Source organism: Xenopus tropicalis, chromosome 6 (genome assembly GCF_000004195.4).
Source record: "Xenopus tropicalis strain Nigerian chromosome 6, UCB_Xtro_10.0, whole genome shotgun sequence".
Taxonomy (NCBI): Eukaryota; Metazoa; Chordata; class Amphibia; order Anura; family Pipidae; genus Xenopus; species Xenopus tropicalis.
In genome coordinates this window covers 73,980,931-73,997,624 of record NC_030682.2, presented here as the reverse complement: position 1 = coordinate 73,997,624, position 16,694 = coordinate 73,980,931, and the positions used below count along the sequence as shown (strand labels likewise).

The window sequence follows — 16,694 nt, the reverse complement described above, 5'->3', positions numbered from 1 at the left end:
ATTCACCAATGGCAAAATGCGAATCCATGTCTGGCAAAAAAATTGGCTTATCACTACACAGCATTATTAGTTTATGGCTCATGCCTGTAAAGCAACATACCATAATAAAACATGCAGGAGGTAAACATCCCTTTTCTATTGAGATATCTGAAGATACAAGTCAAAATAATTTTGGTCTATTGAGCATTTACATTCATTCAGCTGTTTTTCTATAGCATCTGTGCCTAATATCTGGCTAAAAGTTGACTTTTATGTTAGCCAGTAATATATCTACAGATCTTTGTTAGCTGCTAATGAGATCTGTGTTTGTATCTTTTAATGCAATGATAGTAAAACAGATTGCAAAACAGATTTAATTTCAAAATTACATTCCAGACTTGTTAATAGAAATATCCGCTGTTGCCGGGGAAATATTTTTGCAAATTGTCTCAGAAAATTAGTGCCTACATCTTACTACAAATTAATTTAAAGGTTAACAACCCCTTTAATGATGATGGGGAGTCCACTATAATTTTAAATGTAAAGGGTATTTTATTACCAAAGGTCCTTTTCTTATTGTTTTATATTCTCTTTAACTCAATAATTCAGTTTTTAAAAAAAGGTATTTTATTTAACAATTAATTAACAATTTATTTACAATATTTGAAAATTTAAATTTTGCAGGACTTCTTTGCTGATCATTATATTATTCTAAATCCGGCCATAAATGTAGTGATATGATCATTCAATTCTGACAGCAGTTTTGCTAGAGCACTGTAAGAATTCCAGTCAGAACATAACTGACTGAAAGTTGACCCTGGGCTAAAGTACACCAGTGTTATGTTGTCGGCCATACAGTGAAATAGCCCTTAACTTCCCTTAAAGGAGACATTTCATATAAAAATTAAGACTGTACCAGTGAATTATACTCCCCTAAATATAGAAGATTGTGCTAAAAAAAGTTGTGTTTCCGACTGATTTATTGAGAAATTCCCCCAAAACCCCACTAGTCCCACCCATCTGTTCCACTTCCTGCTGGCTGAATTCTCTGGATGTGCAGAGGAGCCCGTGGCTGTCAGTACATGGCACTGTAGAATAGGAACCAATCAGCAGCTAGGCTGGCCTGATAGGGACCTGAAGCCTGTCTTTGCTTGTGTGACTGCAGGGCTGTGATTAGCTATCCCCCTCCTACTGTGCTTCTGGCAGGGACCGTTACACACCCACCCTTCATTTGAAACTCGGACAGAGAACTGATAGGATCTATAGGGAGCTCCAATATAGGGGCCATTTTTACAGATAGGATTAATTTTTAGCCCAAAGTGAAACCAGCACCATATATTATTCATAATTTCCTACAGGATTAGGGTTGTCGGCCATACAGTGAAATTTATCCAATATGTCTCCTTTAATAGTGCCATGGAAGTTTTTCATACAGAGACTCTTATTTTGTTTTTTTTTTTTACTATATACACTACTCTATAAAACAAGAAAGGGGTGATCCCATAGTGTAAAGTAAAAACTGAATTATTAATATACTCTGTCATATTACACTGACATCCAGGTCCCTACACATAACTCCACAATCAAAAGAGCATATTAGTGAATACCAATAGACAATGCTCTCTATATTTGGTGGCAAGAATGATGTTCTCTGTATGAGAGGTGTATCCCATGATGCATCATTAAATGTATTCATTTATTAAAAAAAATGTGTAAGGTACTGTAGGAGTCCTTTACTTCCATGTGCTGTTATATATGTTGCTGAGTTATATGTAGAGACCTGAAGGGTACAGTGGAATTGATTTGGAGGATTTAACCCTTCTTTTACCTACCTTCAAAGGTCCAATATTGTTTTTATTAATAATGCTTAATGCTTATATGTTTCTAGATAACCTGTGATGCTCCAATACATCCCTGTGTTGTGCTTGTGGTCTCCATCATCATTATTAGACTCCACCTTTTTCTTTTATTAGAAAATTATGAGCATTCTGCCCCTATGCCTAATTCCCCTTAAACTCCACAAATGCCATACTGCTACTCTTCAACTACAAAATGCCATTCTGCCCCTTCCACACATGTCATGCTGCCCCAAGCCCACCTACCCCTTTTATCTCCACAAATGAAATGCTGCCCCTACCTTGCATACTCCCCAACTCCAAAATGCCATGAACCTATCACAGGGGCTTATGTTAAATATAGGTTTATTTGTTATTTGGTGGAGACTAACATTTTGGCTAATCCACTAGCCTTTGTCAAAGTGCAGACAACCATTAACTCAGTGATCCCCAAACAGTGGATCGTGAGCACCATGTTGCTCACCAATCTCTTGGATGTCCCCAAAGCAGATGTTTATTTTTAAAATTCCTGGCTTGGTGGCAATTTTTTGTTGCATAAAAACAATATGTACTACTAAACAAAGCCTCATGTAAGCTAACATTATGCATAGAGGTTACCAAATAACCAGTCACAGTCCTTATTTGGCACCCCATTATCTTTTATGATGCTTGTGTTGTATTTTGCTCCCAAAGATTTTTTTACATTTGACTGTGGCTCACAAGTAAGGCTGGGGACCCCTGCATTAACTTATCTTAAAAACATGTAGGGGCGGGAAAGGTAAAAAAATAAAAACAGCACACTCCATTGTTAAATGTGTAAAAACCTTCACAATACATTCTTAGGGGTGCCAAAAGGTGATAAGGCATTTCAATGCTGATCTAATTCAGAGAACACTACTTATAACTAAGTAGTAGTGTCACTTTATGATTAAATTACATTTCAGCATGAAAACAACCAAAAACATCTGCTATGTGGATTGAGTTTGCATTAGAAAAGTTGATCCAATGCCCAGATACAACTAGACCACCCACAGATTTCCTCATTGAACTCATTCCTCATTTCCTCGTGTCTCACAATGAATTATCTCAAATTTGAATTGTCCTTTTTCATAATTAAGTGGGTTACCAGGGATGGGCTGCACCTTAATGATGATGGTGCAGCTACTTTGGGGGAGAGAAATGTATGTTTACAAATGCAAGGAGTCTGACTGGTAAAATGGGAGAGCTGGAGGTGGTACTGGAGAGAAAATATGATGTGACTAAAGCAGGGTTGGACTGGGCCACTGGGGCACCGGGAAATGCAAAATGTGGTTGAATGAGGCATATGACTGGGCAGTTAATATAGGAGGCTCCACTTTGTTTAAGAGGGACAAAGGCAATAGGAAAGGGGGGAGGTATGTTTGTTAAGCAGGATTTAAGAGCCAATATAAAGGAGGAAGTAATGATGGTAAATGAGGGAGCAGAAGCCTTATGGGTTGAGCTTTTCACAGATAGTAAAGAGTCCAGCCAATTAATGGTAGAGGTATGCTATAGACCCATATAACTCATGGTATATGGGTCTATAGCATACCTCTACCATTAATTGGCTGTATAAGTATTTGAACTCCCACTTAGAAATCATGGAGGGGTCTGAAATTCACATTGTAGGTGCATTCCCACTGTGAGAGACAGCATTTAAAAAAAAATTCAGGTAATCACATTGTATGATTTTTAAAGAATGTATTTGTTTTGCACTTCTGCACATAAGTATTTGAACACCTGGGAATCGGCAAGAAATCAGGCTCTCAAAGACCTGTTACTTTGCCTTTAAAAAGTCCACCTCTATTCCACTCATTAATCTAAATTAGTAGCACCTGTCTGAGCTCTTTAAAGACACCTGTCCACCTCACAGTCAGTCAGACTCCAACTACTAACATGGGCAAGACCAAAAAGCTGTCAAATGACACCAGAGACAAAATTGTGGACCTCCACAAGGCTGGAAAGGGCTAAGGGGCAATTGCCAAGCAGCTTGGTGAAAATAGATCAACTGTTGGAGCAATTGTTAGAAAATGGAAGAGGCTAAAGACGACTGTCAGTCTCCCTAGGACTGGGGCTCCATGCAAGATCTCACCTCATGGGGTATCACTGATGATAAGAAAGGTGAGGAATCAGCCCAGAACTACAACAGAGGAGCTGGTTAATGACATGAAGAGAGCTGGGACCACAGTTTCAAAGGTCACTGTCGGTAGAACATGCACGGCGTCATGGTTTCAAATCATGCATTGCACAGAAGGTTCCCCTGCTCAAGTCATCACATGTCCAGGCCCGTCTGAAGTTTGCCAATGACCTTCTGGATGATCCAGAGGAGGCATGGGAGAAATTAATGTGGTCAGATGAGACCAAAGTAGAACTTTTTGTTCTAAACTTTACTCGCCGTGTTTGGAGGAAAAATAAGGATGAGTTGTGTCCCAAGAACACCATTCCTACTGTGAAGCATGGGGGTGGTAACATCATGCTTTGGGGGTGCTCTTCTGTGAAGGGAACAGGATGACTGCACTGTATTAAGAAGAGGATGAATGGGGCCATGTATTGTGAGATTTTGAGCAACAACCTCCTTCCCTCAGTCAGAGCATTGAAGATGGGTCGTGGATGGGTTTTCCAACATGACAATGACCCGAAGTACACAGCCAGGATTAACCAAGGTCTGGCTCCGTAGGCATATCAAGGTTCTGGAGTGGCCTAGCCAGTCTCCAGACCTAAATCCAATAGAAAATGTTTGGAGGGAGCTGAAACTCTGTGTTGCTCAGCGACAGCCCCGAAACCTGACAGATCTAGAGGAGATCTGTGTGGAGGAGTGGGCAATCCCTGTTGCAGTGTGTGCAAATCTGGTCAAGAACTACAGGAAACATTTGAACTCTGTAATTGCAAACAAAGGCTTCTGTACCAAATATTAACACTGATTTTCAAAATACTTATGTGCAGCAGTGCAATACAAATACATTCTTTAAAAATCATACAATGTGATTTCCTGAATTTTTTTTTTTAAATGTTGTCTCTCACAGTGGGAATACACCTACAATGTAAATTTCAGACCCCTCTATGATTTCTAAGTCGGAGAACTTGCAAAATCGCAGGGTGTTCAAATACTTATGTTCCTCACTGTAGGTCCACTTTTATTTAACTTATTCATTAACGACTTAGGGGAGGGTATTATAAGTAACGTATCAATGTTTGCAGATAACACAAAACTCTGCAGCCCAATTAATTCTTTCCAGGATATGGCATCCTTGCAGTAGGATCTTGACAAACAAACAATCTGGGCGGCTAAGTGGCAGATGAGATTTGATGTCTAAAAATGTAAGGTCATGCACCTTGGATGTAAAAATATGCAATACCATTAATGGAACTGCACTAGGTAAATCCATTATGGAGAAGGACATTGGAGTTCTTGTAGATAATAAATTTGGCTGTGGCAAACAATGCCAGGCAGCAGCTGCAAGGGCTGACAAGGTTTTGAGCTGTATTAAAAGGGGCATAGATTTGCAGGAGGTGGGAGATCTTCTTTCACTTTGCTCTGGTAAGGCCCGATCTAGAATATGCAACGCAGTTTTGGCCTCCAGTGCTCAAACGGGATATCATTGTGTGAGAGGGTCCAGAGAAGGGCAACTAAGTGGTAAGAGGTATGGAAAGTCTAATTTATGTTGAAAGACTAGCCAAATTGGGTTTGCTTACACTGGAGAAGAGTGCTTAAGGGATGATATGATAACTAAGTATAAATATATATATATATAAGGGGATCATATAAAATTTTTTCTAATGCTTTATTTACCAGTAGGTCCTTCCAGGAGAGGCCGCCCATTTAGATTAGAAGAAAGAAGGCTCCATCTAAATATTCGGAAAGGGTTTTTTACTGTGACAGCTGTGAAGTTGTTGAATTGTCTCCCTAAATCAGTTGCACTGGCTGATATATATAAAATAGCTCCAACAAAGGGTTGGATGGCTTTTAGCAAGTGAGGAAAAACAGGGTTATGGGATATAGTTTAATTCAAGTTGATCCAGGGACTTGTCCGATTGCCATATTGAAGTCAGGAAGGAATTTTTCCCCCTGTGTGCCAAATTGAAGAGACGTCAAAAGGGGTTTTTTGCCTTCCTCTGGATTCACTAGCAGTTACGTAGGTTATATACATTAATAAAAGATTTAACTTGATGGACATGTGTCTTTTCTCAACTTAACTTACTATGTATGTTACTATGTATGGGATCAAATGTAGTACCTGTATTTGCATTTGCAAATACAGGTACTACATTTGATGGACCAATTTAAACAGAGACACATTATTCCTGTGTATGGAAACAACATTCTTAGACTTAGATTCATAGACAATCTCTTCATACTGTGGGTGGGCACTGAACCAGAGTTGCTGGGGAGCGTCAATGCAATTAATGCCTGTCCCACCCATCAAATTTACAGCTTCCATTAGTAGTACAGAAAAAACCTTTTTGGACTGCAATTGTCAGTCTGTAATGATAGGATTGAGAACTGCATATTGTAAGCAGACATAAAAAACACTACTGCGCAGGAGTTCCTATGTGTGGTCAGAAATAACACCAACAGAGACCAATTAAATGTCCAACTAGATGACCTGGTGACACGATTTATTCAAAGGGGCTACCCTCACATTAACTGTCAAGGTCTAGAAACAGGGTACTAAGATTGTCACAAAATACCCAGCTGGAGGAAGCTAACCAACCTCCCCTAGTAAATAAATCAGAGAGACTGACTTTCCTTACCACCTACTCCTGAGTCTTTCCACATGGGCAGTATTGTTAGGGATATTGGTCATTTATAAAAAAGGACAAATCCTTATCTTGAGAAAGGTCCAGGAGTTGTGACGGAAATATTGATTTTTTTGCACTAATAAAGGATTTTTTGTTCTTCTAAGCCCTGCGAGTGCTGTGTCCATTTGTTGTCTACATGTTGGTATCCACACTGGGCACCCAGGCATTTTTTTTTATTTTAGAAGAGTGTCTTTCTGTTACTATGGTATATAAATATATACATATACAGTGGAGGAAATAATTATTTGACCCCTCACTGATTTTGTAAGTTTGTCCAATGACAAAGAAATGAAAAGTCTCAGAACAGTATCATTTCAATGGTAGGTTTATTTTAACAGTGGCAGATAGCACATCAAAAGGAAAATCGAAAAAATAACTTTAAATAAAAGATAGCAACTGATTTGCATTTCATTGAGTGAAATAAGTTTTTGAACCCCTACCAACCATTAAGAGTTCTGGCTCCCACAGAGTGGTTAGACACTTCTACTCAATTAGTCAACCTCATTAAGGACACCTGTCTTAACTAGTCACCTGTATAAAAGACACCTGTCCACAGAATCAATCAATCAAGCAGACTCCAAACTCTCCAACATGGGAAAGAACAAAGAGCTGTCCAAGGATGTCAGAGACAAAATTGTAGACCTGCACAAGGCTGGAATGGGCTACAAAACCATTAGCAAGAAGCTGGGAGAGAAGGTGACAACTGTTGGTGCGATTGTTCGAAAATGGAAGGAGCACAAAATGACCATCAATCGACCTCGCTCTGGGGCTCCACGCAAGATCTCACCTCGTGGGGTGTCAATGATTCTGAGAAAGGTGAAAAAGCATCCTAGAACTACACGGGAGGAGTTAGTTAATGACCTCAAATTAGCAGGGACCACAGTCACCAAGAAAACCATTGGAAACACATTACACCGCAATGGATTAAAATCCTGCAGGGCTCACAAGGTCCCCCTGCTCAAGAAGGCACATGTGCAGGCCCGTCTGAAGTTTGCCAATGAACACCTGAATGATTCTGTGAGTGACTGGGAGAAGGTGCTGTGGTCTGATGAGACCAAAATAGAGCTCTTTGGCATTAACTCAACTCGCTGTGTTTGGAGGAAGAAAAATGCTGCCTATGACCCCCAAAACACCGTCCCCACCGTCAAGCATGGGGGTGGAAACATTTTGCTTTTGGGGGCACAGGACAACTTATTCGCATTAACGGGAAAATGGACGGAGCCATGTATCGTGAAATCCTGAACGACAACCTCCTTCCCTCTGCCAGGAAACTGAAAATGGGTCGTGGATGGGTGTTCCAGCACGACAATGACCCAAAACATACAGCAAAGGCAACAAAGGAGTGGCTCAAGAAGAAGCACATTAAGGTCATGGAGTGGCCTAGTCAGTCTCCGGACCTTAATCCAATAGAAAACCTATGGAGGGAGCTCAAGCTCAGAGTTGCACAGAGACAGCCTCGAAACCTTAGGGATTTAGAGATGATCTGCAAAGAGGAGTAGACCAACATTCCTCCTAAAATGTGCACAAACTTGGTCATCAATTACAAGAAACGTTTGACCTCTGTGCTTGCAAACAAGGGTTTTTCCACTAAGTATTAAGTCTTTTTTTGTTAGAGGGTTCAAAAACTTATTTCACTCAATGAAATGCAAATCAGTTGCTATCTTTTATTTAAAGTTATTTTTTCGATTTTCCTTTTGATGTGCTATCTACCACTGTTAAAATAAACCTACCATTGAAATGATACTGTTCTGAGACTTTTCATTTCTTTGTCATTGGACAAACTTACAAAATCAGTGAGGGGTCAAATAATTATTTCCTCCACTGTATATATATGTGTATTCCAAATTATTCATTCTACAATCAATACTATATGTGAACAAATTTGATGGCCAGTTCAGTTTGTTGTAAAGATTTATGTAAAATGTAAAACAGCAAGCCTTGCTAGGAATTGTATTCAAATGTTTAATAAGGATTCATTAATCTCATAATAAGTCCCACTGAGATGCAATGACCTAAAAAGGCATGCCTTGTGTGTTGTTAATTCTAAAAACTCCTTTAATATATCATAATAGATGGCTTGGCCTAATTTACCTTAATAGTGTTTAACTTTATATAAGGATGGAAGTCATTTTTGGTGGACACATGCTGGAAGTCTTCTATGATGACAGAGAAATTGTCAAAGGTTAATTTAACCAAGTATAACCTTAACAAACCCTGCAGTAGAAATGGCATTTTTAAACTAATTCCATGAAAGAGATTTTCAGTTTGTGCCACTTCAGCTGTTTCTTGTGCCAATATTATCAGATCCTGGAAAAGGTAGTTCAGACTCAACTGAAAAGACATTGGTTGCAAAAGCTACTTAAAGTGATACTGACTGACTAATCTACTCTTCAAAATATGAATGTACATAAAAAGTTATCTATAGGTGATCTTGATCATTTTTCCCTGATTGGGCTGCTTTTGCAAGTAACTGTTAAATCTGACTATTGCCAACCTGACTGTCCCTTCTCAACCTGTCAGTTATAACTTCTAATGCTAACAGATTCCTGATGCGCAAATATGGCAGCCCCCTCATAGATCAGCGATGTAATGTAAAAGCTTTGAACAAAAAGCTTTATGTCAAAGTTATAAAGAGCATGCAAAGGCAGTGTTATGACTTTTGTTGTAAAAAAAGGTTTAATTTCTGGCGTCAGTATCTCATTAAAGCAACAGTACACACGCCTCTTTTAAGATAAACTATACCCCCCAACAATATATGTCTCTATAAAAATTATATCACATAAGACAGTTCATATGTAAAACTCTGCTTTATTTAAATAAACTATTTTAATTAAAAATATACCACATGGACATCAGCCAAAGAATCAACAAATTTCTGTCTTTTACTCCCACTATTCTTCCTGTTAAAGTTAGAGCTGTATTATTTCTGGTCAGGTGGTCTCATAGGGAGCACACAGACCAACACAAAATGGTGGATCAAGGGAAAAGATGCAAAAGGGCACAATTTACAGTATCATTTTAATCCTTAAAGTCTTTAAAGTCCACTGAGAAGCCCTGTAAGAATGAGCTATTCAAACGCTGTAGCTTTGGAAAGGGTAGGGGCAGATAAGGGGGGGAGGGGAATTCAAATTATTGCTTTATAATAGCAAAAACATGAAAAGTATAGGACCAAAGGTATTTATTTTAGGTGTATAATGTCTATAAAGGAGATCTGAACCCCAAAAATTATTTGATGTAAACATACTTGTTATTGTAAATGGCACTTTTGCCTTTTTAATTCATTTTTAGACTATTAATACCAGGCTTTTGGTTTCACTGAGTGTGGATAGAAAGTACATAGGCATATAGGGGAGCTAATACTTTGACCTTCAACCCTAATTTCCTATAACAGACACATGCACTTGTTAGTTCCATCACAACCCAATTACCGTATATACTCGAGTATAAGCCGATCCGAATATTGCGCCCCCCCTGCCCGTGCGCTACACACTGCCTGCTCTGTCTGCACAGGCAAAAGGGTGCTCTCCCACACTCGTCCTTCCTACAAGGGGCCCCTGTATGAGCGGCTCCCAGGCCAGTCGCCCCTGCTGGCTCCCTCCCCCACTAAGTATAGTCCTACTGAGCAGACAGGGGACAAGCCCCAGACATAACTGTACCCAGCAGGGAAGCAATAAGCCTGGGCAGCCCCACACAGCCAGGCAGCGGGCGGCTCTGAGCACAGAGCGTCCGGGCAGGGCAGTGCCATGGAGAGGCATTTGCAGCAGGAACCTCTCTCTCTGTATCCCCGGACACCCAGCACACTTACTTTTGTCTCTCTTTCTCTGTAAGCTAGTTCGATACTTGCCCATAACCTCCGTGCATGCGCGCGTGTAACCAATGATGCATCGCTTGCGATGCCGTGCGCACGTTCGGTCAGCCACGGGGGGGGGGGCTGCAACGAGCGAATCGATTTACCGTATATATCCTAGTATATGCAGGAGTATAAGCCGAGGGTTACTTTTTCAGCTCATTTTTAGTGCTGAAAAACTCGGCTTATACTTGAGTATTTACGGTATGTGTTTTTGGAGTGTAGGAAGAAACTAAAGTACTCTCAGGAAGCCCAAGCACAAAAAAAAACATGTAACCACCTTGCACCCTTTCACTGCCAGCCGTTTTGGACAAAGCGGAACTTCTACTGCCAGACAGTTTTTGAACATTTTGCACTGTTTCACTTTAGGGGCCTTTCCTCGGGGGGACTTTTAGTTTACCCAGGAAAACAATATACCGTTTTTTTCAGGACAACCTAAGCTTTTAAAATATGGTAGAATTTTTGTGTAATTCCAATTTTGTAACAAGATATAGGCTTCTAAATGTCTAAAAAATGAAAAAAAAATATTTTCCATAATATAAACACATATACCAGAAACAAAAAATATTTTATGCATGAAAATACACCTGATTTGGAAAGTCCCATGTCTCCTGAATGTGCCAATACCAAATATATATAGTTTTATGGAGATTTCTCACTTGTATAGGTCAAAACCCTCCAGCAGTACACTACCAAATTTCCAAAGCACTGCTCCAGAAAGCTGCATACTTTAGATTTTAAGGCCAAAAATTCCACTAACAGAAAATTTATCCCAGAAAATTTTACCTTTTTAGAAAGAACAGATTCTGGGGAATCCAGAATCAGTAGAAATGTCTGTCTGCTCCAAACTACCAAGTCACAATGCTTTTCTAAAGTTATTGGTTTTTATCAAAATTTGTAAAAAAATTTAAAAATTGCTTCAAAGCTTCCAGTCTATAGTATCTTAATTCCTAAAGGTCATACAGTAACCAAATAAAACACCCTAAATATGAACGCCAGGGGCCCACTGAACAGTTTGATGCCCAATATGTATAGGTTTACCTAAGAATGTGGCATGTAGGGGCCCCAATGTGAACATACCCCCATATGATCTATCATTTCTGTCATTTCAGCTTCTGCAAAATCAACACATTTACATCATTATATGTGGGATAATGCTAGTAAAAAGTACATTCACCCCAGAAAGTCATATATTTTTGGAAAGTACACATTCCCCCGAATCTAAAATGGGTACCCATGTCTTTCTACTCCAAAGTACCAAGCCATAAAGCTTTCCTAAGTTTGACAATTTTTATGGCATTTCCAAAAATCACCTCAAAACTTCCACTATGCAGCATCTTATTTTCTACAGGTCATTAGGTACCAAGACAAACCTCCCTAAATATGAACCCCAGAGGTCTACTGAACAGTTTGATGCCCACTGTACATAGGTTTATCAAAGCACATGGCACTTAGAGACCCCCAAATATACCTTGTGCACACTAATTTCATGGCTTATCTTTACCTAATTCATAAACACACGGCAGTTTTATGAGGGGTAGAAGCTGCAGAAATGTAGGGTGACCCCTAAAAAACATATATTTTTGGAAAGTACACAAACCCAACCCAACAAGGGTAAAGAGTCCTTTCTACACCAAAGTACCAATCTGCAAAGCTTTCCTAAAGTTAGTGGTTTTTATGACTTTTCAGAAAATCGCATAAAAATGTTGCAATTTGCCGCATTTATCTCACACAATTTCTTGCGTACAAAGGCAAGTCACCCCAAATAGGAACACCAGAGGCCTACTGAACAGTTTGATGCCCAATATGCATAGATATACCAAAGTCTGTGGTGTGTACTGAACCCAAAATGAAAATAGCGCATATGGATTTCTCGTCTGCCAACTCAGCTTTTGCACACAGAGCCCCCTGACAGCGTATTATGTGCAGTAAGTATTTTTGGAAAGTACACATTCTGATGAATTCAAAATAGGTAAAGTTATTTTTGTACACCAAAGTTACACCTGGCAAAGCTACGCTAAAAACAGATCAGGAATTAGGGATAAAAATGCAATAAAACCACAAAAATTGTGCAAATCAATGAAACAACAAAATAAGTCAAATGACAGTGTAATGTATGGTTAGAATATCTGATCCAGTAGTCACGCTGTCAAAATAAACAGTTTTTGGCGGAAATAAAATTTAAAAAAAAGTAGTAAACTGAAAAAAAAAAAAATTTTTTTTAAGTTTTTGTGAGTTTGTGTGTACATGTGCACACGTAAAAGTTGTGTGACAGTGTGTATATGAGTGTATATGAGTGTATATAAGTGTGCAAAGTGGGGGGAAAAAAAACCTGTGCTAAATTGTGCTGTATGTGTGTATAAATGTATATAAATGTATGTAAGTGTGTGTAGAAGTGTGTATAAATAAAAATAAAGTCACACTTACCTGTCTGAAGGTCAGATCGGTTCCCTGCTCCTCCTTCCTGCAGTCGCCGAGGAAGTAGGTGGGAGGCGGCTCTGGGCGGGGGAAGCAGGAAGCAATACAAGCAGCAGATGCGATGCGATAGCGCTTAGGCATAAAGAACGTAGGTACTACGGCGTTGGCAGGAAACTGCTTTTTTTAAAACAACGTAGTACCTATGGTCTTGGCAGGGAAAGGGTTAAAGGAGAAAGAAAGGTAAAAACAAATTAAGCTTTATCTTTCTGATAAAGCTTACTTTGTTTTTACCTTTCTTTCTCCTATGTAAACACAGCCATAAGCACTCACAGAAATGCTGCACTGACTTCCCTGTGAAAAGATTTCTTGTGTCTGTAATTCATGTGCCAGAGACACGCAGCTCTCTGCTGTCTCCTCTCTCCTGCTCCCTTAGGAATGTGGATCTGAGCCAATCAGCAGGAAGCTGACACAAAATCTTACTAACTGAGCATGTTCACTTGGTCTGGGTGTCTGTGCAGGAGTGAGGCATTATGGGAAATTTCTTTACACAGCTCAGCGTTTTTTCTTCCTGTTTGGCTTCTGACCATCTGAACAGGTGAAATATGGGGAGACTTAAGGGCACTATTGAGACAACTGAAAGTATGCCTGCAGCTTAAAGGAACAGTAACACCAAAAAATTCAAGTGTATAAAAGAAATTCCAATATAATGTACTGCTGCCCTGCACTGGTACAACTGGTGTTTTGCCTCAGAAACACTACTATGGTTTATATAAAGAATGCAGCTATGTAGCCATGGGGGCAGCCATTCAAAGGAGAAAAGGCATAGGCACATAGCAGATAACAGATAACAGATAAAACACTATTGTATTCTACAGAGCTTATCAGTTATCTGCTATGTAACCTGTGCCTTTTCTCCTTTTTTCCAGCTTGAATGGCTGCCCCCATGGTTACACAGCCGCTTATTATATATAAACTATAGTAGAGTTACTGTAGCAAACACACAACTTTTACCAGTGCAGGGCAACTGTTCATTATATTTCATTTACTTTAAAACTCTTTAATTTTTTGGTGTTACTGTTCCTTTAAGATTAAATCTTTATTAGCCTTTCCTTCTCCTTTAAGTTTCATAGTGCACACACTACTTTGTTTTATAACTTATAATTTGTATTGGAGAAACTGAATTTGAAAAAAATGGCATTTGTATACATACACTTTATGCACTTTATGTAACAGCAAACCCTAGTGCATGTATACAAATGCCATACTTACTGTATCTTAAATCAGTGAAAGAAAGAAGCATATATTTAAAAAAATGTAATCTCATATAAATTTCAGTATCTATAGTTCTAAGAAATGCATACTGACAAAGATAAAGTAGGGAAAGAATAGGATAAATACATGGAGATAAGTTAAGATATGTAGGGTGGAAAAGAGTTCTAAACTGATTTGAATGTCAGATAACACCATAAAATAACATCATATTAGAAACTAATTTTTAGTGTAGGGTTTGTTATTCAGTAAATAAATGTTTGCAGATAGATTTACTCCAAGAAATAAAGTGCTTTGCATAACTGTTCCTCATATACAATATATATTTCCTCATATGTAGTACAGAAAGTTAGACATTAAACTTCAATATAGGTCTGTTATTCTGCAGAATTATAAATGGTTACAGATATTTGTGATCCACATATGCTTCTTTGTGTTATGACTATGCACAGTGGTCATTCTACTGGATGAAGTACCTACCATGTACTGCCACCCCTTTTCTCCTTGACATGAATGGCCTGCTTTGTATGCCAGATGCATTAAGTCTGCCCCAAAAATATTTGCTTGAAGATTTACTATTCAGTATTGTGGTAGTTATAAAAAACGCTTCTGGAACAATACATTTCTTGAACACTCTCATACCTGTATATATTTGGGTCTTATAAAATGTATTTAGCAGCAATAACCGAACAGAGTTGGAATTATGTCTTCTGACACAAAAAAACACAAAGCTGCTATGGGAATATTTTTGGATAAGGGAATGGGAATAACATATGTAATAAGGAGGTATTTATTAACTGCCAAAAAATATCATATGTCTCGACTGCAGTTAAGCAGCACAATATAAGAAATTAAGCATTTAACAGAATGGTAAAATTTAAGGCAAACATACCAGTGCTCAGGATATTTCAGAATTCTCTTTTTCTTTTTTTAAGTTCTGCTTTATCATCCTTATTATTCTCTACATTCTTTAAGATGATTTTATTCATTGACATTAAACATTTAAGGCATTCTTTACAGTCTTAGTAATGTTTTCCTCATCAAATCATGAAATACCCATTTGTTATTTCTCTTCTTTAACACATAACATGTTCCTCCTCTGACCCTCATTTTCCCTTTTCTCTCTCTTTCTCTCCCTTCCTTCCACATGTTGGCTCCTTTTGTTGACCAATCTAACCCATCCCGACTTTGCTCCCCTTGTTCCATTCCTTTCTTCCCAAATTGATCCTTGCTTGACCATCCCAACCTATTGTTCCTGTTCCTCTCTTCGTTTGCAGCTTAGAGATGGCTAAACTGAGCACCCAGACTGCTTCCGTCACGACCCCTGTTGATCTCAACATGAACCTCTCTCAGTCTACCACCCCTTCCTCCACCCCCACCTCTATGGCTGTGTTGGCGGCAGCTGCTGCTGCCTCCGCGGTTAGCGTCAATTCCCCTCCTCCCCTACAAACTTTACCGACCACCCACTATGCTGTTCCTGTCTCCAGTCTGCTTGGCATGAAAACTGTCCCACTCCTGGCACTAAATGCAGCGGCCACTGCTGGGGCCACTGGGAATTTAACTGCTTATACTGCCAAAATTCCATCGACGAGTGGGGTTAAGAAATCTGACCGACAGAAGTTTGCTCCATATTGAAGGCATGGCAACAAAGCTCTACCAAGATTCAGTGGTAGATAAACCTAAAAGAAATAATATGGCATTATTTTTGTTTTTTGATGTTTTTTTTATTGCAAGTGTTTATTGTTGCTGATTCAATTTTTGTCCTCCTCTTTCCATGACTAGTAACCCCCACCACCTCCTTAGAAATCAAAACAACTAGTTCCAACAGCTTTTTTATAATCAGTTTTATTGTTTATTTAATTTTCTATTTTATTTCATGTTATGTTTAGTTGTTTCCTTTAGGAAATGGGACAAATGAAACTATAAAGTAAGCTGGCATGTTTGCCTTATACAAGTTCAGTATTTGAAAAAAAAAGTGTTATTGCTACATCTGGTAAGAACAAAAAGGCATCCACAGTGTAACTTATGACTAAATACTCAGCACTGATGTTAAGTTTTAAAACTTATTCAGTCTAAAAATCATAGCAGTTTTTGTCTCAAAGGTCCATTCAAGAGGAGCCACAGTAGGCAACATGTCCGTGCCCAATGAATGCTGGTTCCCATAAGGATGCTATGTATAAAGTGTGATAATTTTTCCTATTTAGGTGAATGGGAAACAGAGGTTAGTAGGAATTGCCATTTTGGTCAGGAGCACCCTGTGCTATAAGTCTACAGAGATTATTTTATTATCTGGATAATTGTACCTAATAGACAGTGCAGTATAGTTTATTAGGTAGAAATATGAATAAGTAGAATTTAACTCCTCACGAAGACATAAGCATGAGATCATAGCTTAATGTGATCAAAGAAAGTTCTATTTCTGCATAAATTTGAGGGAGAGCTCCCATATTACATGCTTTTGTGAAAAGAACTTTGGGAATTATCCACAGACAAGAATGGTATTATAAACAGTCATAAATACATGTTTC

General features: G+C 38.8%; 1 protein-coding gene across 1 annotated transcript in view; it reads left to right on the top strand.

Moving 5' to 3' along the window:
* The window catches only part of pcbp2 (poly(rC) binding protein 2), a gene marked incomplete at its 3' end in the record, with an annotated part of 55,219 nt that extends 39,158 nt beyond the window's left edge, over positions 1-16,061 (top strand). Inside the window, 1 exon segment of the mRNA NM_001045603.1 lies at positions 15,444-16,061. Within this exon segment, the coding sequence (NP_001039068.1) occupies positions 15,444-15,801 (358 nt within the window).
* Positions 16,062-16,694: the final 633 nt, after the last annotated feature.